The following is a 24,832-nucleotide window of genomic DNA, read 5'->3' on the forward strand; positions in this document are numbered from 1 at the left end:
AGTTCCACATCTTTTGTATTTTAGCTTTTAAATCCTGGTAGTGGTCGATCTTCTCTCGTTAATTATTTTTCTACAATTCGGGTGTCAAAAGGCACACTCTGCTCGCCTTTTCCAGTACGACAACATCGGGCCTAGCCTGTTATGATCTAAATGATGGTCTGCTTTAATTCTGATATCCCATGGTAACTTCACTTGGTCATTTTCCATCACTGCGTCTGAAGAATGATCGTACGAGGTGTCGTTGCACAGCAGATCGTAATCTTGGCAGAGTTTCCAATGAACAACTTTAGCAACCTGATCGTGCCTCCAGTTCTTCTTGCTTTTGAGCTAATTTCTTGCATTCTGTTACTATATGGCTGACAGTTTCCTCCGTTTCAACACATAGGCGACACATCGGTGAAACATCTTGCTTGTCAATCACGTTCCTTATGTAATTAGTCCGATGGGCCTGATCTTGTGCAGCAGTTAGGAGGCCTTCAGTCTCTTTCTTCTTCTTCTTCTTCTTCTTCTTCTTATTATTATTATTATTATCTGTTATTTTTTCATGTACTTTTATTGGTAATCTTAATTTTGAAAATTCTCGCACGTGACATCCCTAATCATTCCTACCAATTGCAATGGTAAGCAGCACATTTTGCCAGCTATTTAATAAAGTAATTATTACACTTTCAATTATATCTACTATACATGTAAACAGACTGTGCCGCGCACATTTAATTTTTCCTTAGTGTTGTTTTTAATTGATGTTAAAGTTGTTTTCAATTGATGTTAAAGATGTTGTGTTTTATGATGTCTAAATCTTCGTGTACTTGAGTGTACCTCTTACCTCTTGTGCCTCTTTTTTGTAATATTCTATTTGCTATGCTATTATTTTTGCTACTTCCATCATTAATTCAATGATTGTTTTAACAGATCAACCAAGCATAACCTCAGTGACTCCATTAACAAAACAGTCTTGGGTTGGGCAAAGAGTTCAACTTAAGTGTGTTGCTGATGGTTCTCCTACCCCATCCATCACTTGGAAAAAAACAGACGGAACTGAACTCAAAAAAGTAACATCCACAGAGAACACAGTGGATGCACAGATGAAGAGTGATCAAGATTTCGGAAATTACAGTTGTGAAGCCAGTAACGTAGTTGGTGCTGCTGCTTTACGCTGGGTGCAATTAAATCAAATAAGTAAGCAATTAGAAAAATATGTACATAGAGTTTTCCATTATTTCTTTTACCCACTTAAGAACGTAGTGAATCAAATGAATGTATATTTAAAGTGCAGGTTACAGAAGAATGACAGAAGTGATCCTCGCAATCATCTAACAATTTATGCAATTGTCGCTTTTGAGACACCTGAAAAAATCCAGTGGCTCCGACGGGATTCCAACCCAGGACCTCTGCGATACCGATGCAATGCTCTAGCACCTTAGCTATTCGAACCCATTCCGTTGGAGCCACCTGAATTTCTTAGGTATGTCTATAAAGAACAATTGTTTAATTGTCCAGTTAAATGCGTGGATCGCTGTCTTAAATGTAATGCTCCGGAAAAGCATTGATTTATGAAGGGTTCAAGTTTGTTTGTTTTGTAAGGTTAACCAACTGCTTCGTGAGGCTTTTGTCCAGCTCTTTCATGTGCCTTGGGCTTAAGGTGATGTATTTGCTCTGCAGCAAATGAATTATTAGGACTTTCGCTCAAACAGCAGTTTTGTCGTTGCTAAATCATGAAAATTCAAATATCTCAATATGCTCATTTTTGTACCCAAGCCATTAGACCGCCATAAAATAGGGGCACAGATTTCAGAGCTTTGGAGTTTGCTTACAGGTGTTCCTCCGTTCTGAAAAGTCTTTTAGTCTTTGTGAATGCTTCTTCAGAGGGAAGAGGGAATATGTGTGTAAGTGGCTGTCCTATTATGCACTGGAGCATATGTGAATTCTACTTGATAACAGGCGAAACCTCTTCAATTTGCACAGAGCAACCCTGTCCCTTAACTAAGCCGTTTAGATGGCATTCTTTGTATTTTGTGGTGAAGCGAATTGTAGCGGCCATAACACTGTTGTGCTGTTGGTTGCAAGTTGTGTTATTAAAATGTTATAAATAGTCCATTGAGTACAGATCCACTAAATTTTGTAACGTGATATTCTGTTAATTTTTTTTAAAGAGCCACCAGAGTCTCCAAGCCTCACAACAAACGACAACGACATCCGTGCGTCCTCATTGACCGTAAAATGGACTGCACCAGTTGATGATGGGGGAAGTCCTATTACAGGGTACAATTTGGTCATACTACATGGTCAAAATGTCATTCGGAACGAGACCACAAGTGCTGCCGTCAGGGAATACCTTGTTGACAGTCTCAACAAAAGCACAACTTATACCTTGAGGGTCTCGGCCATGAATAGGGTGTTTCAAGGAGCTGCAATTGAAAAGAGAGTAACGACTAAGTACGAAGGTACATTCTGATCCACTTTTAACAGGTCATTTATTTTATATCCTTATAGATCACAAAGAAGCTAATTGAAAAACACTCTCCCAGCTCACACTGTTCCCTACACACTCACTTCTCCTATGCCCACTCGGTCATCGGGTACCCGCGCTGGAGAGATCCCGGATGTGAATACAAACACTACATTCTCCTTCTTCCTTCGCTTACAAGCTCGCTACCTTAGATCAACAATAACCGTGACTAAGGTCCTTTTAGATGTACTGAAAACTAGTAAAAACACATCATTACTTAGATGACTGCAGTCACTGCGAAGTCACTGTCACAGCTACATGGTGACATACTGTTTTAGTCTTTCGGGGAGTCGAGTGACTCTCCCTGACCTCCTTGGCAAAGGCTCGACCTGAACTGGGCTTTGCTCCTTAACTGGAGTAGCACTTGCCTCCACTATTAAATTGGGCGAGGCTTCTTGTCCAGGGGGCTGCTCGGGTATACTGCTTACTACCGGATATGAAGAGTCTGGTTCTCCTGGACCAGGAGCTGGGTCCACAAATCGCTTAACATGCCAGATGTTTCTCTTGTACACTGCACCTTGCGATGGTTTTAACTTAATCTGGTCTCCATGACGTTCAATCACCTTATAAGGCTCTTTCTCATAACTTGTTGAGAGCTTTGTCTCTATCCGTTTCTCAAGCAACACCAACTTTCTCTCCTGTACTTCCCTCTTATCAGCTGCATTGTGTCTCTTGTCAACATAATCTGAGCCCTTCTGCTTTCTCTCAGCGTCCCGATCCCGCACCTCGGGATGTTTCGCCTCGTCAGAATCATCAAAGTCGGCTAGCTCTGGTAACTTTGTTGACAGTTTTCGCCCATACAGAAGTTCTGATGGACTCTTACCGGTTATTGTGTGTGGGGTGGAACGATATGTGGGGAGATACTTGTTCAACTCAGATCTCTAATCTTTTTTCTCAGCCTGGACTGCCCTCATTGCCGTCAGCAATTACTGACTTTGTCTTTCGACTTCTCCGTTTGCTCTTGGCCATAGGAGTATAGCCAGTCTACGCCTGATACCCATTTCATTAAACTTTAAACTTTAAACTTTAAACTTTATTGAATTTGTTTCGCGTACAAAATAGCATCAGCAACTGGAGAAGAAAACAGGACGATGTTCCAATTGATATTCAACCCCAATAAATATTAACAAAATAGTGATCATAATTATAATCGTAAACTAGTAATAAAAATCATGTGATATTATTTACAACCAAGTTAATTCAAAAATACCTTCATTAACTTACACCCTCACGACTTGGAAAATTATACGAAAGGGTTTTATCAGCATAAAAATCTAAAAGCCTCCTTTTAAAAGTATGAAATGATTCCACGCTTTTAATATCCCTGGGTAGTTTGTTCCTAAAATTGATAGACCTGTAATAAAACGAACGTTTTAAGTAATTTTGTTTTGCGTGTGGTATTTGGTAATTTAATTCACTCGAATTACGCGTTTTCTGCCGAACTACAGTTTGACAGAAAAAGTCTTGGTGACCCAGATCAATATAGCCTGCTCTAGCGTTATAGATAAGTACCAAGTCTTTCATTTCCCTTCTATATTCTAGTGGTAATAAAGAAAGTTTTAACAGCCGATCTCTGTAGGAAAGATCCCTTGCATAATTCAAGATAAACTTTGTGGCCCTGCGCTGAACATTTTCTAGTAATAGTTTGTCCTTTGACGTGTTTGGTGACCATAGTTCACAAGCGTACTCTAGTTGTGGTCGAACAATTCAGCAGTAATAAAAGTTTCTTGATGTCAGGATCATTGATATCTCTACAGACCCTACAAATAAGGCCAAGCGTTCTATTTGCTGTGGAGGAGATCAGTTTTATATGTTGAGACCATTGGAGTGTATTGATGACAGTAGTGCCCGTCTTTATTAATTTCGCTAACTGTTGCCAGTGGGGACCCGTTAAGCTGGTATTCTCGTTTTGTGGGAATCTTCTTCCTAGAGATATTCAAGGCCTTACATTTGAGTATACTGAGACACATTTTCCAGGTATCACTTCAGATTGAGAGCTGCGTTAGGTCTTGTTGAAGTGAAAGTTTGTCCGATGGTTTTTCAATTATCTTAAACAGCTTAGAATCATCTGCAAATATAGCAACTTTAGAGTCTGAATGTCGTCTGTATAGACAAGGAAGAGCAGAGGGCCCAATATAGAGCCTTGCGGAACACCGGACAAGACTTGTAACCAGTCGGAATAGGTGCCTTGTAGTGCTACTCGTTGATATCTATCAGAAAGATAGCTCTGAAACCAGTTTATTAACTGCCCAGATATTCCGAATTGAGATAGCTTATTCAGTAAGGCATAGTGAAGGACTTTGTCGAATGCTTTAGCGAAGTCCAAATAGGCTATGTCAATCTCCTTGCCTTTGGCTAGGGCTTCGATCGCTTCGTGGTAGACCTGGAGAAGCTGAGTAACAGTAGACCTTCCTCTAAGAAAACCATGCTGCAGATGGTAGAGTTGTGGCGAGATGAGGGTATAGCAATGGCTAAAGACACATCTTTCTAGGCATTTAGACTATTTCAGCCGCGGTGGTGGCTATTAAGATACCCATCCATTTCTGCAGAAACCAGGTTCGCTCCATTGTCGGTTCACAGAGTACGGGTACTCTGTATCTGGAAAGCTGCTTGTCTAAGCACTTAATGATCACTTCCGACGTAATAGAGTAGATTACGTCAACTTCCACCCAGCGCCTGAAATAGTCTACTAAGACTAACAGGTGCTCCCCTGTTGGTAGGGGCCCAAGTAAGTCCAGCGCCAGATCTTGCCATGGTCTCTCTGGCAACTGTGTTGTCTTCACAGGTGGAGTTATAGTCTCCTTAGTGACAAGCTGACACCCAAAACACACTCCACACTTGCGCTCTGCATCCTTATCTACACCTGGCCACCACACTTTCGACCGCAATCTCTCCTTCATTTTGACAGTCCCTTGGTGACCCTCATGTGCTAAACGAAGCACTCACTGTCTCAGCTTTTAAGGAATCACGATTTGCATACTACGTAGGATGACATGGCCAATGAAGGTCAGTCCGTTACGAACACATACGTATGACTTTGGAGCCCCCTCCCATTTCCACTAACAAGGCAACCACGCACTACTTGCAGTTCCTCATCTTCATCTTCCTATCTCTGGCCAGATGCCCCTCTCATCCGCAATTGAAGCACTTTCTCCTCTCGTCATTCGTCGTTTGCTGCCGCTCCTTAACCACATTGATACTGTTTCCGTCGCCCAGAAGAAGGCATGTTGTCATGTTTGATGCCTGTCAACCAGTCGCTTCCCATGCACGAGCTTTTTCCAACGCCAACGCCTCTTCCAGTGTGATATTCCTCTGCTCTAACAGCTTTCTCTTAAGCTAAAAATCTGTCAACGTCTCTATCAACTAATCCCTCAAATTATCGTTTAAACTCGTCCCAAAATTGTAATGTCGTGCCTTTTTTCTCAGTCGAACCATAAAGTGGTCAGTGGCGCTCGTATGGAATGTTTTCCTCCACACGAAAAAAAAAAATCTAGTTTACGGATCGCGATTTTAAAAGCATTGTCAGCTGTCTCTGGGATGGGACCAGGATCTTGCAGATCTTCGAAGATCTCTTGTACCTCCATCCTGGCAAAATGTAAGAGCTGAGAAGTCTCCTTGCGAGCATTGTCGATGTCTTTGCCCTCGGCATAGTATTCGAAGGCACGCTTCTATTTAGGACACTTGTCCGCCACTTGCTAAGCAGATCCCGACAAATCCATAGGCAATAAACCTTTGTTGGCCATCCTCGTCGCCAATGTAATAACCTTATAGATCACAAAGAAGCTAATCGAAAAACACTCTCCTAGTTCACACTGTCCCCTACACAATCACTCGTCCTATGCCCACTCGGTCACAGGGTTCCCGCGCTGGAGAGATCCCGGATGTAAATACAAACACTACAATTTTCATTGCTCAAAGCATGAGAAGGTGGAGACCTTGCTTGAAATTGAAGTGACTCATGTTCACGGAGTTCAATTATTTTGTTATTTTTGAAAACGTTATTCATATTGAAGACCGCTTGAATGCTGCGTTTCACATCAGTTTTTTCCGAGTTCCCATCTGGTTACACAATTGGTCCCATTAGATCATGACCATTTTGGCCTTATCAGGTTCTTACAGCGCTGTTGGGATCGTTTGAAAGGGACTCTCCCCAAGATTATTTGTCCCTCCAACATTTTTTTGCAGCATTTGTTCAAGTTCTGTTGAAGAAATGTGGTAAAAATGATAAAACGTATTAAATGTCCCGTTAACAGAACATCAAGTTATTTACGCAAATGAATTTCACTCCTGTATTTAATTGATAAATGGTCATAATACTCAAGGGCGGATCTAGGGGAGGTGCACTGGGTGCACGTGCAACCCCCTCGGTTACCGAAAAAAAAACGTTTTAGTTAACAAAATCTAAAATTTGCAAACGAAATAAAAGACCTAAATAACAGACAGTGGTTTAGCTACTAGAGGATATTAAAAGCACCAAAACGGCATTAATTTTAGGTTTTTATTTGCCTCATCATTTACAGATTTATCATACTAGAGCCCTAACCCTAAAAGCATGTATTATAGATTGGGCTTCCTGTGCATTTCCGTCTGACATGTGCACCCCTCGAGCCAAAATCCTAGATCCGCCCTTCATACTTACACTGTGAAAATGATAATTACAAAGAAGGATCTCTTCAAACAATCGGCCGCATTCTATCTAATGCGTTGTTGTGTGGGGCAACGACAGCCCTAAAATTCTAACTCCTCAAATAAATTTTATTTGCCAGTGTTTGAGGCTATTTTTTTTTCCGTCATCTTTAAGGAGCCCCAGCTACCGTGGAAATTATAGGTTTGCCTTCTGAAACAAAGAACGTTAGCGTGACAATAAAGTGGAATAAACCAGAAAACAATGGAGCACCCATCACACAGTACACAGTCTATCTACGCATAGTAAATATCGATAACACGCTGGGAGAATGGAATAAAATAAGAGTAATCAAAGGCCTGTCGAGGCGTCAAGTCACTGTGGAATTGGAGAAGAACAAGGTGTATCACTTTGCGGTGACTGCCACAAACAAGCATGGAGAGAGTTTGCAAGAGGGAAAGAATATCAGAAAACTTGTTGTGTTGGGAGGTAGGTAAAAATCACACTATATGATTTTGTGTTGTGAAGACGTTTTTAAAAGTGGTTACATGCCCATAAATCGCGAATTTCTTTTGCATGCACTTTTTATAGAGTCAGAAAACGTTATCTTTGTTAAAACGAAAATGCTCTTGCAAAAAATTTGTGCTTCAGTGATTATGGATAAAAAGCGTCAACAAACGTTTTGATGAATCCCCGGCTGAGAGAAAGCAATCAAAACGATTCCGCGGACAAGAAGGTATTTCCGGAAATTTACACTGCTTTTCACGCAAAATAACGAATCTCCAAGGCTGAGTAGAGAACAACTTCTTGCTTTCACACAAAAGGCATTGATTTTCAATGAATTTCGTGCGTTAAAGAGCGAATTCGTCAACATCGTAATGCCTCAATTAAGTTTGGAATGCCAATTAAAAAGTATTGGAGTGAAACTGCCGAAAGAAAGCACCCAATAGACCGCACATCGAGCATTAACAAATTGTAAATGAGAATGACATGGTAGGAGACTAGAACAGAACATGAGAAATCGAGGACCTCTCAATATTGGACAAAAACAAAGGATACGAGATTTTTGTGACTGTCACAAGACAAGCATTAATATAGTTTGCGAGAGGGATAGAATATAAGAAAAGTTGAGGTTTTGGAATGTTGGTGAAACCGTTGCTGAGTTTTTGTTACCGTTACGTATAGCCGGGTTCTAGTTTTACTACATGGCATTATCAACAATGTCTGCCAGTATTGAGTTACCAATACTTTTGCATGGCTCTTCTCACAGGCACGATGCTGCTATGGTGAAACATATAATTCCTGAGAAAGTCACCTAATTAGAATCATAAGTTTACTGACATCCTCTTGAATTGTGTCTTAGATTATCTGTCTTTATTAACACTACAAGGCTTCACTTCAAGAAAAGGAGATATTGTCTCGCTCCCCAGAAGGGTTTAATTTCTGGACTTTGGGTCCAATGTAGCGGTCTTGCTAAAATGTCTCTTCAGGGTTTGAGGCACTTTATCGCTTGAAAAATCACACCAGTACAGAAATTTGGTCATGTGGCCGTTAAACAGGCTCACGTCATGATGCATGGTTTATTTTCTTTATTATTATTTTTTTCTTTCTCGCTTTGGTTAGTTTCCCTTTGTATAATTCAATCGACAGATGTTCCAGAACCTGTAGTTATTGTCAAGGCTGATATAAAAGATCAAAAAGTCACTTTTGCATGGAATAAACCAGAAGAAAATGGAGCAGCTATCACTCAGTACACCATCTACAAGAGAAATGCAAATGATCAGAAGTGGACAAAAGTTGCGGAAATAAAAGACATCTCCAACCGTGTATTCGTTGTCGAAGTGGAGAGAATGAAGACGTACGAATTTGTGGTTACCGCAACTAACAAATATGGCGAAAGCTCTGTCACTAAAGAGAAAATCAAGACAGTTAAAATGCCTAATGAAGGAGGTAAGTATAGCTGTTCAAGAAGCTATTTGATTTTAATTAAAACCATATTTCATGTAAAGATGATTTGGGAGATAAATAAGGGCTAACATTTTGGCATCTCAAAGGTGCTCATCTCGACAGATGAGACAGCGATCTTAGGTAAGTGACGTCAAACGCTGTGCCCGATCAATCAATTCAAATTACTCCATAACGAACTGGGTTAAACAAAGATGTAAGTTAAGGCGAGTGAGTTATGCCTGAGTGAGTTACCAGCCATGAGTTACCAAATCTTGAAATTTCAAGATTTGACATGCAGAATATTGAAATTTCAAGAGTTGGCATGCAGAATATTAAAATTTCAAGATTCGACATGCAGAATATTGAAATTTCAAGATTTGATATGCAGAATATTGAAATTTCAAGATTTGACATGCAGAATATTGAAATTTCAAGATTCGGAATGCAGAATATTGAAATTTCAAGATTTGGCATGCAGAATATTGAAATTTTAAGATTTGACATGCAGAATATTGAAATTTCAATATTTGGCATGCAGAATATTAAAATTTCAGTATTTGACATGCAGAATATTGAAATTTCAATATTCGAGATGCAAAATATTGAAATTTCAAGATTTGACATGCAGAATATTGCAATTTTAAGATTTGACATGCAGAATATTGAAATTTCAAGATTTGGCATGCAGAATATTGAAATTTCAAGATTTGACATGCAGAGTATTGAAATTTCAAGATTCGACATGCAGAATATTGAAATTTCAAGATTTGACATGCAGAATATTGAAATTTCAAGATTTGGCATGCAGAATATTGAGATTTCAAGATTTGACATCCAGAATATTGAAATTTCAAGATTTGACATGCAGAATATTGAAATTTCAAGATTTGACATGCAAAATATTGAAATTTCAAAATTTGACATGCAGAATATGAAAGCACGTGGTTGCTAGGAGTCACAAAATCTCAGCAGTTTGCCTTTGTTTTATCAGGACTTTCCAGTTTCTTTGCAATTCTGTTATGGATAACGTTGTTAGTATAACGCTTTCTAGTAGTGAAGAAGAGTTTTCTCTGGAGACAATTGTTTCAAAGCAGATGAAAATTACCTACGCACAGACTTGTGCGTCACCCAGGCCATCAGTTTCAGGTTAGTGTTATGTCTTCTTTCCCCTTTTTATATTTGAGTTGAATTATCTGATTATTACACGAATAATCACTGATGACACTTTTTTGCAATCGTAACTTATTGTGTTCCTGTGCAAAGTTGTACAGTGACTTGACAAGAGGTAATTAAATTTGAGACGGGCACTGTTGCCTTTCTGGCGTTTACTTGTTTATGAAAATTATACTGCTGTCCTATTATCACTGTACCGTAGAGACTGCAGTCATACTTCTATCATTTGTTTTCTTGTTTGAGCAATTAAGGACGTTAAACTTATCCGGCTGAAAAGCTAGCTCGAGCCACTTTCAGGCAGTAATATTACTAAGTATGCAACACAACATAACTTCGTCGATTGATCCATCCATCGATCATCCCACCCGTTCCCCTGTTCACTCATGATTTTTAAAGATATTTTCGAGAACGAAGATATTGCTTTCATTAAGTGAGGCCAAAATCTGAAGTGCGCTCCCAAATGACATGAGAAAGAGCCGAGGACTGAACGACACTTACTATAAGAACCCGGATATAAAACCAGAGACCAATCTGACATCGGAACAGCTGATGAAATTCGCTTGGCAGGTTGCTGATGGGATGAGCTACTTGTCTTCGAAAAAGGTTTGTCCTGAAAGTGTTTTTCTCAATTATTTCAAGGAGGCATTGTGGTGTAGTGGTTTCGATACTTTATATCGGATGCGGATGTCCCGTGTTGAAAACTCACTCTGAGGACAAACCGTATTCGCCTTTTAGTGGTCCGAATAGACCTTTCCACGGTTTTTCCACCATATTGGCTGTAGGGCAAACAAAACCTCGCTGCTAGGCAACGCGCCAGACAATTCCCTTTAAAAATCGCCGTGCTTCGGTACCTTCGATTGTTTTTCTGCTGTGTTTATGCAAACTTTTCAACGCGAAATCATCTTCAACCTACAGTGGCAAAACGACTACTGGCAGCCATTTTGTCCGTCGAGGTGATTATCGGCTGATAAGCCGAGATAGCGAGCCAATGAGAGCGCGCGATTTTGTATAATCACCTGTGTATTTGTACTAATTGTTATTATCATCGTTGAAATCATGTGCTCCCTGAAGATAAGACATGAGCAAAAGTGAACAATTGTTTTTCTGAGCGAAATATAATCATTTTTATGAGAGCTAGTCATATTGTCATAATTGTTCTACACGACTATCAAGAACAGTTGGAAAGCACAATGCCTCTGGAAAGCATCGTACACATGAATCTTAATATCATACCTTTGACAGACGGAATAAATATATTTATTATTCAACACATTGTGACAATGTCCAAATATGGTCATAGCGCGCTCAATATTCGTCGTGCTTACTCAAAAGATATCGTCGATATACGTAATTTTTTGTGTCGCAGAGAAAAAATGGTAGTCTTTCCAGCTTTTTTTTTTTCCAATAAACGAAGAAAATTGCGCTTTGTTATCAATGTGTTGAATAATAAAACGATTATCCTGCTCAATCTTGCGGAATATCGCCTGATTTTAGCCAACTCAGTCGGCTTAAATTTTTACGGCCTCGTCGACTAAGGATCACGCGATATTCCCCGCAATTGCGCAGGATAATTGTTAAATATTCAACTCAATGATATTGGTTTTGTGTAAATTATTGGCCTTAAAGTGCGGTCAACGCAGCGGAAAATTGGATTGGATTTGTTTCCATTTTAGGTTTCCACTACGTTCATCACATCTCACTCTAAAAGAGAGCCCTCTAGTAAAAATCCGGAAGATTAATATGAAAATTTTCTTCAGAAAAGCTTAAGTTTGCAAGGGCTAGGTTTGAGTAGCAATAAAAGGGAGCTTATCGCTCGGGCTGGTGCATGTGAAAAGTGTATAGGGATGTTGTCTGCGAATATAAAGTATCTATTTCAATGTTTTTCTTTGTCTAGTTACTCTTTATTTGTGTTAGGTCAGCTCAAAAATTCTACTTCAAAATTAATTAATGGCGACCGCGAGTGATCACTGTTGCACGGTTAGCTATGACAATATTCCCGTAAAATTCATAGATAGAAACTTATTTTGCACGGAAAAAATAATTGCCCACCTCTTATAACACCGTCGTTTTATCGGTCACAGGATTATAGGGATAGAAATGAAAATATATTACGGGAGACAGCTGGAAAAGGATCAAAAGTAGCGAAGCACAGGGGTCTTTGAAAGGAATTGTATGGCGCGTTGCCAGGTAACGAAGTTTTGTTTGCACCCCAGTCAATATGGCGGCTAAAAACCCTGGAAAGGTTTATTCAACTCCCCTACACTTTGTCAATAGCCAAGACGGGGATGGGTTTTTTCATCGTTTTCTGTTTTATTTTGGAATCTTTCCTTTCTGTTCATTGTAGTTGACAGAGTTGGGGATATCCACTAGGAAATGCAATATCAAAATTGCATAGATTGATTATTGCAAGTCTCAGAGTCTGATCAATTAATATGTAGATAAATGTGACCTTTTACATTCAGTTATGGAGCCATTGATTATACTTTGCCCTTTAGTGTTGATGGAGTCACGTTTGTGGATAGAGATACTTATCTTTGTAACACATATGCATACACAATTTCTCTTAGATAATCCATCGGGACTTGGCAGCGAGAAATGTTCTTGTTGGTGAAGGAGAGAAGTGCAAAGTGACAGATTTTGGGATGGCGAGGAATGTGGAACAGGATGATATTTATACCAGAAAAAGTCGGGTAGAGCTACAACAATTTTTTTTTGGTGAACATAGTTTGTATACTATGATGGACCATAATTGGTTAAATTTGTGCCATCTTTGCTATTGAAAACCGCCCCATAATTTCCTTACATTATTACACTATCGTTCTCTAAACTTATTTCAAGATGGTTTTGCCTTCATAGGGCCGGTTGCCTGTTAAGTGGACTGCATATGAGGCCTTGCTTTACCGAGTATACACGACACAAAGTGACGTGTAAGTATGTTTCTTTAAATTGCATTGTTATATGGCAAGCAATTATTCTTAGACTAAATGGAGCACTCTAATTTGCTGGTTTTTAGTTGGGATTTTACAGTACGGACCATTACCACGGAAACGGCCCGTTTCCGTATTTTTCTCTCTCTTGGGAAGTTCAAGTTGAGCAAAACACAAAAAAATTTTTTAAAAGTGCTAAAAAAGTGGAATTTATTTTTTTCACCACAACAGTACAATTATGGCAAGCGGAATTTAGTTTTACATGTAAAAGGTTACCGTTCAAAGTTCGCTGATGGAAAAGGAAGATTACGAACATTCAGCAAGCGGAGAAGTGTCCGATCGCTCAAAGAAACGATACCATACAATAAACAACTTACTGACCTCAATTTCTCGGGACCGTCCTGGGGATATTGGCCCTCGGTCATTTTTCTTATTGCCACGTCCTCGGGCCAATATTTCCCAGTACGGCCATCGCGCTCGGTTAGTAAGAGGTTAGTTGTAACTTTTCCCCTTTGGAGGAGATTAATGTCCATTGCTACTCCGATTTGCAGAAGACCCAAATAGCTTTCTGCAAGGACTTAAACTCTTTAGTTCAGGCATTTGTTGTCACAGCTTTTCTCTGGTACATGTTCACTTGTTTGGATGCCTATTTGCTTTGTTTCATCATTCATTTGTTCTGCTCCTTTTCGAAGGTGGAGTTATGGCGTTCTTCTCTACGAAATCTTTACAGTAGGTAAGATTTTCTTCTAAGGGCTGACAAAATGACAAAAAGATGCCTTAAAAATATTTTCATACCAGCACAAGATTTTGAAGAAATGTTACTATCCATGCATTATAAATTTGACAAATTTCATGCTAGTAAGAAGTGTAATTGAAACTGCAACGTTATACCCATAGGTGGATCTCCATACCCGGACACAAACGCTAGACTTATTGCGGATAAAATCCAGGAAGGATACAGAATGCCTAAGCCAAGACATGTGGATAACAAACTGTAAATGACTTTTTTGATTTCTCTATCTCATTGTGGTTATGAGTAATAAGTAAATGAGAGATAGCTTGACAATAAATTCCCTCTTAATACTGAAGTGAGAATCTTTCAATTTAGGTATGAAATCATGATGAAGTGTTGGGAAAAAGATCCAAGTGATCGACCTACATTTGAAAAGCTGAGGAAAACAATGAAGGATATGGAGAGGAATCACAAGGTAAGGGAATCAAGGGAGGATTCTGGGTATTTATCGAGCTGTTTCTCGCTGCACGCACACTTGATTATACTGAAGTAAGCAGACAAAACCTGGTCTGCCTGTGCCAAAGAAAAGACCTCATCCTTGTTCCTGCTTTATTACAAAAGATGCCTATGGTAGACCAAGTGGAAAAATCCCTTGATTTGAAACCACGAACGGAAGTGACAAAAATTTGAAAATTTTTGGGTCCCATTTATGTGAGAACCTTTCCAAATTCTGATTTAAGCAATTGATCGGATTTCGCCATTCCCGCGATTTACTCTGTAGTAAACATGATTCCAAAGCAAGCCTTTTGTGTCGCTACTGCGGTGTTGCTTCTCCAAATCATAAATTACTGCATTCTCAGACTAATTTCGCACAAAAAAAAAAGTATCCTTGAAGTGATCTTAGTCTGCTCTAAGAGCTAGCAACCTAAGCCTCCTTTGAAATCGATTTTGTCGGTCAAGCGCGATGGAACAGCCATGAAGGGGAGAATATTACACCTCTCGCCTTCATTTACAATTCCCACCGTAAATAAATGTAACTTAAATTCTTTTAATGAATGACAGCACATATGAGATTGATTCAAGAAAACGCTTGGAGTCGGTTCACGTTTAACGCGGCAAAAAACGCTTGGAGTAGGTTCACGTTTAGGGCGGGAAGAAAACGAAGAGGTCACAGGAATGTGAGGACAAGGAAAGAAACTACTTTGCTACTGATGTTACATAATACCTTGGCTTTTGTGATTGAAATTTCGCAACTTGTATTATAGAATTTATGCGCGTGACCTGAAGGTAAAGGTCAGGTTTTTGAAGAAGTTATTGTCTATTTCTTTCTTCGAATTACTTCGTTCTCAGACTGAATTCGCAGGAGAAAGTATTACTTCAAGTGGTCTTCGTCTGTTCTAAGAGCTACAAGTTGCAAAAATAGTGGAGACACTTCACCTTCTTGGGGCGTTATTAATTTCCCTATTATCTCTCACACTGCAGCCCCCCTTCCCCCCTTATCAGTGTTGCTAGCGAGACAAAAAAATGTTGGGAACTTAAGCAGTCAACATTGAAAGGGGGAGAGGGGAGAGAAAGTGGGAAAGGTTTAAATTCTAGATACGCCGAGTATTGGAAGTTAGAAAAGGTGTTTTTTAATGAAAGTGTCTCAACAATTTTGCAACTTGTTGTAGCAACCTAAGCGTAGTTTGAAATCGATTTTGTCGGTCAAGCGCGATAGAACAGCAATGAACGCTGGAATATTACACTTCTTGTCTTCCAGTTCCCACCGCAAATAAATGTAACTAAAATTTTTTTTATTAAATGTGGTCATGAAAACGCTTGAAGTCGCAAAGGAAATGTTCGATTATCATCACACGTAACCTTCCATAGCCATTTACCACGTCCCTTGTGACTCTAAGTCGGCTTCAGGGATCAGTGACATTTGCAGCCAACTTTCACATTTTACACAAGTAGTAGCATTCCACGTAAACGCCACCAGGCGTCTCTTTCTTATTCATGATTTTTACAGCCATTCTTGAGTTACCGTATTTCCTCGTTCTTGGCTCTCTTGAGTATTGGAAATAGTTTGAGTCTATGGTGGTTGGCTGAAATTATCAAGTAAAAGCTTAAAACAATCAATATCTTTCTTTTGCAGATGTACGTGAACCTCAGTCAGTACGACACAAAATTGTATGCTAATATAACTGATCAAGAGTGAATTAGATAAGAGTGTTATGGCGTGGGCTCCCCAGCACAGTCACAAATGTGTCTATTTTTAGAACACCCGTTCTCGCGAAAATCAGTTGTCGTGTCCTTGAAAAAACATGGCAGAAGCAGTCAAGCGTGACATGGCTTCTTCCGATTGGTTAAAATTGGCGGCCATTTGTTTGTTTCGCGCGCAAGGTGTATCTAAAAATAAATCTGTTTGTGACTGAACTGGGGCAAGACCACAAAGTGATAGATCAATACTCTTACCTAATTCACTCGTGAACTGATCTTAGAGTCGATTAGCTGAAACAGAAAATCTCGTGATTATCAGAATAAAAGGAATTGTGTACAAAGTACGTTCAATCTTACTTTCTACTTACTTTGCTAGTTGATTGGAAAACATTAACATAGCAAAAAAATAGGAATTTGAGAAAATAATGAAGTCCTTTCAATTCAAGTCTGTTTGTTGAAGTGATAAATACAGTCATCGTTTCATGTTGTTTCTTTTGTCTACATTTAGGAGATTTGTAAATAATATGTACTTATCGACTGAGTAGAAGGGCCGGAACGGAAAATATTTGGCCCGAGGATATGGCGTACGGACCGACTGAACGCAGCTAGATCCGTGTACTGAGACCAACGGCCAAATATTTACCTGCCCAATCCGACCTAAACTCAATCAATAAGCATTTTATTGTATGGGCCCTTTACACTTTTCATGAGCACTCAGAATATGAAGTTTGGGCAAAATACGTAACAAAAATTTGCACAGAAAATTTATCTAATATGCTGTTTGCATTTGCTTTTCTGACTGTAAATAGCTTGGATGTTTAAAGCGACGAAATCCTCTAAACTCGCATCACATGGAGCAGTACGTTTTCCTAGTAGGGCCGCACGGCTTTTACCGGCCCTGCTCGCGCTAATGCGTACGGCCGTCGTACGGGGATTTTCCCAACAGTTTTACAATGAAAGAGCGCGGGGCCCTACGGGCCATATGATAATGTCTATTCTGATTACTAGCATCTCCTTTCTTAGATCGGTTTTACGATACACGTACGTACTAGTGGTGACAAGTTCTCAAGAACTCCTACTCCTCGCCCTCTCTGTCTAAAGTTGATTGATTGATTCATTCATTCATTCATTCATTCATCGATTCATTGATTGATTGACATCTCCCACGAACTATGTATCTTACTTGTGAAATGAAAGCTTGATACAATTGCTTGATTGTCTAACTCACACAAGTAGATAATAATTGTCAAATTAAGATAGAGCGGTTTTCAATTGAGTGTTGAGTGTTTTGCATTACTTCGCTCAGTGATTGGTTGAAAGTTCTCGCGCCACTTTTTCAATCAATCAGAAGTGAAACCAAAACCGAGAGGCTCGCGCGTACACATTTCCCCGCGCTTTGTGTCGGCTACGTGTAATTACTTCGAGTTCTGGTTGGTTTACTGGATAGTCTCCGTCCTTTTTGATTGGCCAAAGTAATTACTTTGGTTTTAGTTTTACGACACTCGATTGGAACTCGCTCTGTACAGAATAGAGTTAGATAAGGCATGTGTGGGCTCCCAGCACTGTCACAAATGAGTCTATTTTTAGGATACCCGTTCCCGTGAAAATCAGTTGTCATGTCCCTGAAAAAACATGGCAGAAGCAGTCACGCTTGACATGGCTTCTTCCGATTGGTTAAAATTGGCGGCCCTTTGTTTGTTTCGTGTGCAAAGTGTATCCAAAAATAAATCTATTTGTGACTGTGCTGAGGCAAGAGCGCTCATCTAATTCACTCTTGAGAATACTATTCAGGTTATCGGACTTACAAGAGAATCGAAAAGTGACTTGGATACTGCCTTTTTTATGGTTGCCACGTATTGAAGTATTGATTTTTTTCCAGCCTAGAAGTGCATATTTTTAACTTAAGAATTAATGTTAAGACGATTTTATAGTAACAACTGGATGTGCTATGAAATTAGAAGATCGCATTTAAAGCATGACACGTTTCTGTAAATTATGAGGATACTTTTAATCAAAGTTGCTTAACTTTTGTCTGTTTTTCTTTAATTTTTTTTTTTTTTTTAATTTTTTCCGAAAAAACTTTTTTTTTTTTACGGGGGCTAAAATACGCAAGAATAGAGACCCAACTAAACAAATTGGTGCGGTCTCGAAAAAACTTCCCACGCAGAAGGTAACTGTCTAGGAAATTTCGGCAGGCGGCAAGCGTTGAAAATTGGGATCACTCACATTCTTTTTTAATAAGGTGCCGGTCGTGTCCCTCACCGGGACAATCTCGCTTCGGAATTGAAGAGCTAAAGGGAACCTCCACTAAAAAATTTAACTCAAAATATTGAACATGATGTTTACAATCACAATTGTCCGATCTTTTTCCAATGGAAGCGTTTGTATCCGAAATACACCAATTTCAAAAACGCTTGTTTTGGTTTTCAAATTTCCGGGCGCTGCCATTTTGAAAAATTGTGACATGAAATGGTTGCTTTATTGTATTCATACAAACAGCTTTTGTTTTGAAATAATAGGGCAACCATTACACGTCACAATTTTCAAAATGGCAGCGCCCGGGAAATTTGAAAACCAAAACAAGCGTTTTTGAAATGTCTTTATTTTGGATACAAACGCCTCCATTCGAAAATGTTCGAACAATTTTGATGGTAAATATTATGTTCAGTGTTTTAAACTTATATTCTTGTTTTAGTGGAGGTTCCCTTTAAAACATAAAGTATTGGATTGTTCAGAGACTACATATTACAATCGAGTTTTATCATCTTTCAGTATTGATAGTTATCATTTGTCGTGGACCCCCCATATTTTTTCCGTCTAACTCTTGGAATTTATGAAACCGGAAGTCAAACGTACGCTAAAGGAGGCAGTGTGGTCCGGTGGTTAGAGCGTTGGGTTTGCATGCGGCTGCTCCGGATTCAAATCCCGTTCTAACCTGTGCTTGAATTTGTTTCTGGTTGTCCCAGATTCAACTCTACCACGCTTTGTAAACAGCCAACTGGCTGCCTCCCGCCAGTTGGGGTTCTTCTGTTAAGTTTGAATTGTTTCTTTCTTCTTGTTAACAGTGGAGTGCCTGTAAACTAGCTTGGGTAGCTAAGTGCACTTCCACTAGCTATAAACAAAGCATTTATTACTAAAGCTATTTCGTGCTTTAATTATTCTTTTGAATAAAACTATTGCTGAACATATTTGTGTCCCCTCAAGAGCTAAAATTACCTGAAATAAAATCAAATAAACCTCAGTCTCTTACTGACAGTCAAATAAATAAGTTCGCTTTCCTTTTAGTTTCTGTGGCGTCTCGGGTGATTTGATGGGTTTTGCGGAAGGTTAATTTTCCCCTCCTTACCGACGCGTCGCCGGATTTTGGCGAAGGTGTCGATTGCGAAGGTTTGGCGGTTTGTCGGTTTGGCGACAAACCGGAGGTTTGACAAACCGAAGGTTTGTCGGTTTGGCGAAGGTTTCTTGCACAGTCGAATCAAGTCGTGATCGACCGTTACAAATTGCATGTACAGTTAATACCGGGTGAAATACCATGATGTCAAGCGGCCTTGAATTTAAAAAAAATAGCGAAGTTTGGGGTCTCGTGTCTTTTCGAGTTTCAAAGGAATTCTTGTGAAAACTTCACATGTTTTCTAAATTAATTAGGCAAGAAAAATCTACAGATGAGACTTTTTTGATAAAAGACCTATTCCAGTATGAGAATCCTTCGAGAATCAATGCATACTAATTAGGCCATATCACGAATTTTATTTCCTAGTTTTTCATCTTCTAGACGTTTGCCTAATAATCGGCGGTTGGTCACCCCTCAGCAAAATATCGGTAAATCCCTATTTTCGACTCTAGGCCGTTTCCAAGAGATTTTTTGCCCAAAAGAATTCTGGGGTCCTTTGAGAGTCTATGCATACTAGCTGGGCCATAATCCCACTTGTATTTCATATGTCTTAGCTCTTAGGATTTTGCCTATAAAATCGGCCATTTTTTGCTTTGTGCCCCCTTAGGGGAGGGGGAGAATCCCGATTTTCGACACCATCGAAAGACTTCTCCTATCTTTCATTGTAGGCCTCTTTACAAGATGTTTCTAGCATAAGATATTCTGGGATACTCGAAAAATAAATGCATACAAATAAAGCCATGATCCCTCTTCTACTTACTAGTTTTTTTAGCCCTATAAGTTTGCCTAAAATATCGACTAATTTTTGACAATGGCGCGAGTCTGTATAGTGACATATTGTTCATCCGTAATGGCTGTGGTATACCCCTTTAGCCAATTTTCATACTTCCGAAACACAGTTCATATGATATCAAAATCATATGATTTCTTATCCCTCAGAATTAAAGGGGGGTGACATTACATCATCCATACACACATACATACATACATACTTTAATTTACCACTCCCCATAGGGGCTTTTAAGGGCCAATGAAACACAACGAAACGACGGAACAGAACAACGACAATTGTTAAGAATCCCAACCGGCCGGGGGCAAACCAGTTAGCTATTTATAAGTGCAGCTGGCAAGTTGAACCAGGGACAACCAGGATCAAATTCAACGAGTGGCCAGAGCGGGTCTTGAACCCGGGATCTCCGGTTCTCAAGGCAAGCGCCCTAACCACTGGGCCACACTGCCTCCTCAAACACTTAACTGCAGAAAGACAATGGTTGCCATGGAACCTTGTTACTCAAGAGCCCCACAACAAAGTTGCATGGATGGTTATATGAAGTAACTTTTTCAATGAAGATCTGGCATCACTTCAATCAGAAGGCACATGCGCAACTAGTCCCAGTCCTCTGCTGCGCGTTTCAGTGGAAAACAGGTTAAAGCTCCCACCGCTGGGAACCTTCCCATCATTTTTCGTGAACTGCTGCATGGAATTTCTATTTGGACAAAAAATGGAACTGATATTGTGAAAAGCGTATCAATATAATTTCTTTTAAAATCCATGCTTCAGATTTTGTTAGAATGCTGTTGCGTTAAAAAATTGTGAAAAACATAGTTAACTCGCTGAGGTTTAGGCATTTGCTGTTTTGGTCACGTGATTTACCAAATATGTGTGTGAGTCGAACCAGACAAAGGAAGGTTAAATATAACACACTTGGTAAAAAAAGATTACTAAAGAGTTAAAGGAATTCGAGAAATGACTACTTGAAGGGGTCCATATAGAAACGGTTTGGTAGTTAAGGGCCATCCCCCTTAAGAGGGGTTTCAGGTAGGCCATATCACCCAACCAGGACAGACGCATTCCAAGTAACCTTACAAATGGTCTTTCACAAAAGACAGCTAAGACAGCAACAAACAACTAAATAGGGTCACTGAACCCTCATCTCAGTTTAGTGCGAAAGCTTTGAATATATAATAGTCTAATTTTCTATAAAAAAAAGTATCAATTGCCGAAAAAAAAAGGTTTTATGTCAGTCTATTCGAGAGTCTTAGAGAGTGATTACCCGCCCTTCGATTGGATGCAACCCAATGTCTTTTTTTACCATGGAAATAATCCAAGATCGAATTACCTTTCGAACTGGCTATTCCAAGTGGTGGCACAGCTGTCACGATACGGGCATCCCCGCGTTTTGTTGGCATCGCCAGTGATATGGACATCACCATGGCTTCAATAAAGAAATTTACGGCTGAATAGTGTAGATGTATGATAGCATCGTCCAACAGTTTTAGTGGGTTTAAAAGTCCGGTAAAAAATGAACGAAACGGGAACTCGCAACCGTGTAACAGCCATGACAAAAACAAAAGGAAATAAACGAAAAAAATGAACAACGAACTGCGTTTACGTGCGTATTTTATTGTGCATAACACTTGATCTTGATGCGTGACACAAGCTCACATGCTGACATAAATTGGAAAGGTCATACTGACGAAAAGAAAGCGGAGCTCTGGGAGTATTTGCAAAGGGCATTCAGTTACAAACTCTCAAAAGTCTGCCTTACTTTCCACCGAAACAGAGGGGTTTTTCGAGTAAGATGAATGGAGAGGGTGTTTTCGTTGTATTTTTTTCTGTCATGCAAGTATCAGGTGGGTCAATGAATCGAATTCTTACGAACGAAAACAATGTTTCTATGTATCGTTCCGTCATATATTTAGTATTGCGAAAAGTAAAATGAGCCGTAAATTACTTATTCATACTAAGAGCCCTTGATAAAAGAAAACCTGATAATTTAGTGTTTCTTTTTAATATCACTTATATTTCATTTCATCACGGGCTGTAAAATTCTTCAGGTTGCATATCACTAGATTCAGAATGATACATTTTGACGTTTGTACGTGCATAATAAGCGGCTTATTGGCATAAAGGATTGCTATCGGTTTTACTGATTTTTGCAGATAATAGCATTGCTGGTCAATTATGATTAACAACACTCATGAACGTTTATAAGAAATAAGAAGTCTATCAGCCGTAGTACGCTTTTTTTTGCCGTATAATGATGAGGCTGGAAGGATTCTTGTTCGAGATTGTCAAGGTGTCGACAACCTAAGCAGAACTGTTCATATTTAGTTTCAAATACGTAGGTCGAAAATAATCGATTGTCATAGAACCATTCATTTTGAATGCATCTATAACCAAGGACGATAGAGCACTGATATGATGCAAAGAATATATGAAAATCATATCTTTGAACAAAGACAAACGGAGTCAACATTAAGTATTGAATGATCATCGCAGTTATGAGCTCTACTTTGGCAGCAGCAAAATAGGAGAAATGAATAAAGCCTGATATTTCTGCGTTACTAGTGCAGGTCGGGCCCGTTTCTCAAAAATCCCGAAACAACTTGAACAGTAGAGTATCGAAATTCCCTCTGTATCTTCAGAAGGGAAAGGTTGAAGTCATCAATTCTCAAAATCATTTCGCTTTTAGTTATCTTGAAAACATACTAAACAACCAGCTTTCCAAAACAAAAACGAATTTCAATTTCGGGTCCCCCGCGTCTTCGAGACTTTGGAGAAACAGGCCTCAGATCCCCTTCAATTGAACTATTAAGCTTACGTAATTGTGCGTTCAAGCGAACAGGCACAGGTAACGCACAAGTCATGGGTTCACAAATCGTCTATAAATAATAGCACGCATTTGAGTCGACATCTGTCCAGTGTTTCAAGCATAAGCAATCGGCTTCAAGATTGCTTAGACTGATTGCTTAGACCTGGAAGCAGTGTTCCTAACTAGACTATGCTATGAAAACGCTGTCCATAGTGAGCCAATCAGTTGACATTAGACCTACCCATGGAAAAGAATTCAGTGCTTTATATTGTATATGCCTGCATGTGTTTGCTTTCCGTAGAGATATAGTACTTTCAAGTCTTGATTCAGAGTATTACAAAAGGTGTTCCCTGCTTATATCATCCCTCTTTTTGGGTGGTTAGTTAAAATCCCTAATGATGGGCTTTACGTTATTATATTAATTTCTTAGTTGGCTCCAGGGAAATCACAGAACTCGGAATCGCCATCATTCTTCTATACTCAGTCTTTATTCTTTTCGTCAATGGGGACAGCGTTCTATGGCTTTCAATGGCTCGTCTTACTTAGCTTCCTCTAGTCTAATCTCCCTCTCCAAGGCCCAGGCTACATGTACCCGTGGTCTTGGTCACGCTGACAATTAGCATCGTTATATATATGTGAATTACTTTGCTCGCACCTTCAGAGGCCTTTAGGCCTCATTTAACCTTTAGAGGAATTTACATTCATATTTTCAGAATGAATGTTGTCTATAGTGAGCCACGATTTCCGACTCATTTACTATTTTTTTCCGTCAGTTAAGATTGAAATGGTGTTCATCATCATACAATGGAAAAAGTATTTTTGGTACTGTTGAATCTTCTGTATCATTCAAGTGGAGCTTTTCTGGTGGAATTTCAGTAGTTACTTGGGGACTAAAACATCCAAAATACCAGATAATTCAAACCAAGTTGGTAGTTCTCTCCTCTACTGGCTCAGTATCAGTTCAAGCTCCAGACTCTTACAAACAACGTGTGAGTGGAATCATTGTTGGTAATGCATTCTCTGGTCAGGCCATATTTAACATCAGTGGCATTAAAAGGGAAGATGAAGGATTTTATGCCTGCGAGCTTTATAAAGTCGAAGGTTTAGTTGCTGTCACAAAAGTTGATCACGTGGAATTGAGTGTGGAAGGTTAGAAAAATTATACTGTTTACAAACCATTGATGTTAAATACTAGTACATGTTTCCCTCCTTTCTCGAAAATATTGTTTTGATCACCACAAATCCGCTGTTAATTAAAAGAAATGTAAGCATGTCTATAAAATTCGGTGCAACGTATCAGAATAAAGAAGCACGGTAACTTTAGGAGGGTGGCTAGCTACAACTGCACAGGTTGATCACCTCCGTTACTATGCTAGTTTTGGTTATTATTGCAAGGGAAGACTCAACTACCTAGAGACGAATTCGAGAAGCGGCCATTTAGATATACTGCCTGACCGCAACCCTAAACCAAGAAATTGGATGCACCTGGTCGGATCTACCAAATCTACATGCATCATTTTGTCAAGTTCCACAAGAAAACGGTTCTGATACCGAATCGAAACTTGAGCGCTACTATTTAGCCTCTTGATCCTGCTGAAACCCAGAAAGAGAAAGAAAATGGATTATCAACATGCTGACTCTAGTCTGTTATGTAGAAATTTGTGACTAAACTCAGACAAACTCTCACAACAAACAAAGAAAAAGCAGGGAGTGGGTCCATGCTGGTCGTCTTT

At 39.4% G+C, this 24,832-nt stretch overlaps 2 protein-coding genes and 1 pseudogene across 4 annotated transcripts in view; 2 read left to right on the plus strand and 1 right to left on the minus strand.

Annotated features, from left to right (window-relative positions):
• LOC138028868 (neural cell adhesion molecule 2-like) overlaps window positions 1–9,640 on the plus strand; it is a 35,141-nt gene extending 25,501 nt beyond the window's left edge. For both annotated transcript variants that reach the window (XM_068876487.1, XM_068876488.1), the window contains 4 exons: window positions 913–1,179; window positions 2,154–2,444; window positions 7,311–7,622; window positions 8,784–9,640. In XM_068876487.1, the coding sequence (XP_068732588.1) occupies window positions 913–1,179; window positions 2,154–2,444; window positions 7,311–7,622; window positions 8,784–9,169 (1,256 nt within the window). In that variant the 3' untranslated portion in view covers window positions 9,170–9,640. The remainder of the gene's footprint in view (window positions 1–912; window positions 1,180–2,153; window positions 2,445–7,310; window positions 7,623–8,783) is intronic.
• Window positions 5,639–6,252, minus strand: LOC138029385 (uncharacterized; annotated as a pseudogene).
• Window positions 9,641–9,813: 173 nt separating the features above from the next.
• LOC138028872 (tyrosine-protein kinase receptor Tie-1-like) lies at window positions 9,814–16,598 on the plus strand. Of its 2 annotated transcripts, XM_068876492.1 has the most exons (8): window positions 9,814–10,226; window positions 10,685–10,856; window positions 12,821–12,943; window positions 13,110–13,180; window positions 13,873–13,913; window positions 14,078–14,174; window positions 14,289–14,388; window positions 16,048–16,598. In XM_068876492.1, the coding sequence occupies exons 2-8, from the start codon at window positions 10,719–10,721 to the stop codon at window positions 16,108–16,110; spliced, it is 633 nt and encodes a 210-aa protein (XP_068732593.1). In that variant the 5' UTR covers window positions 9,814–10,226; window positions 10,685–10,718; the 3' UTR covers window positions 16,111–16,598. The 2 variants fall into 2 exon arrangements, with proteins under 2 accessions (XP_068732593.1, XP_068732594.1); XM_068876493.1 differs by lacking the exon at window positions 9,814–10,226 and having other exon boundaries at window positions 10,722–12,440.
• The last annotated feature ends 8,234 nt before the right edge of the window (window positions 16,599–24,832 follow it).

This window comes from Montipora capricornis, chromosome 13, assembly GCF_036669925.1.
Source record: "Montipora capricornis isolate CH-2021 chromosome 13, ASM3666992v2, whole genome shotgun sequence".
NCBI classification, from domain to species: Eukaryota; Metazoa; Cnidaria; class Anthozoa; order Scleractinia; family Acroporidae; genus Montipora; species Montipora capricornis.

What these genes read in the sequence shown, in the direction of transcription:
- LOC138028872 (XM_068876492.1), top strand. Translation starts at nt 10,719, where the DNA reads ATGAGAAAGAGCCGAGGACTGAACGACACTTACTATAAGAACCCGGAT. An exon ending in GCTACTTGTCTTCGAAAAAG is followed by an intron (nt 10,857 to 12,820) that starts GTTTGTCCTGAA and finishes AATTTCTCTTAG; the next exon opens with ATAATCCATCGGGACTTGGC. An exon ending in CTACGAAATCTTTACAGTAG is followed by an intron (nt 13,914 to 14,077) that starts GTAAGATTTTCT and finishes TTATACCCATAG; the next exon opens with GTGGATCTCCATACCCGGAC.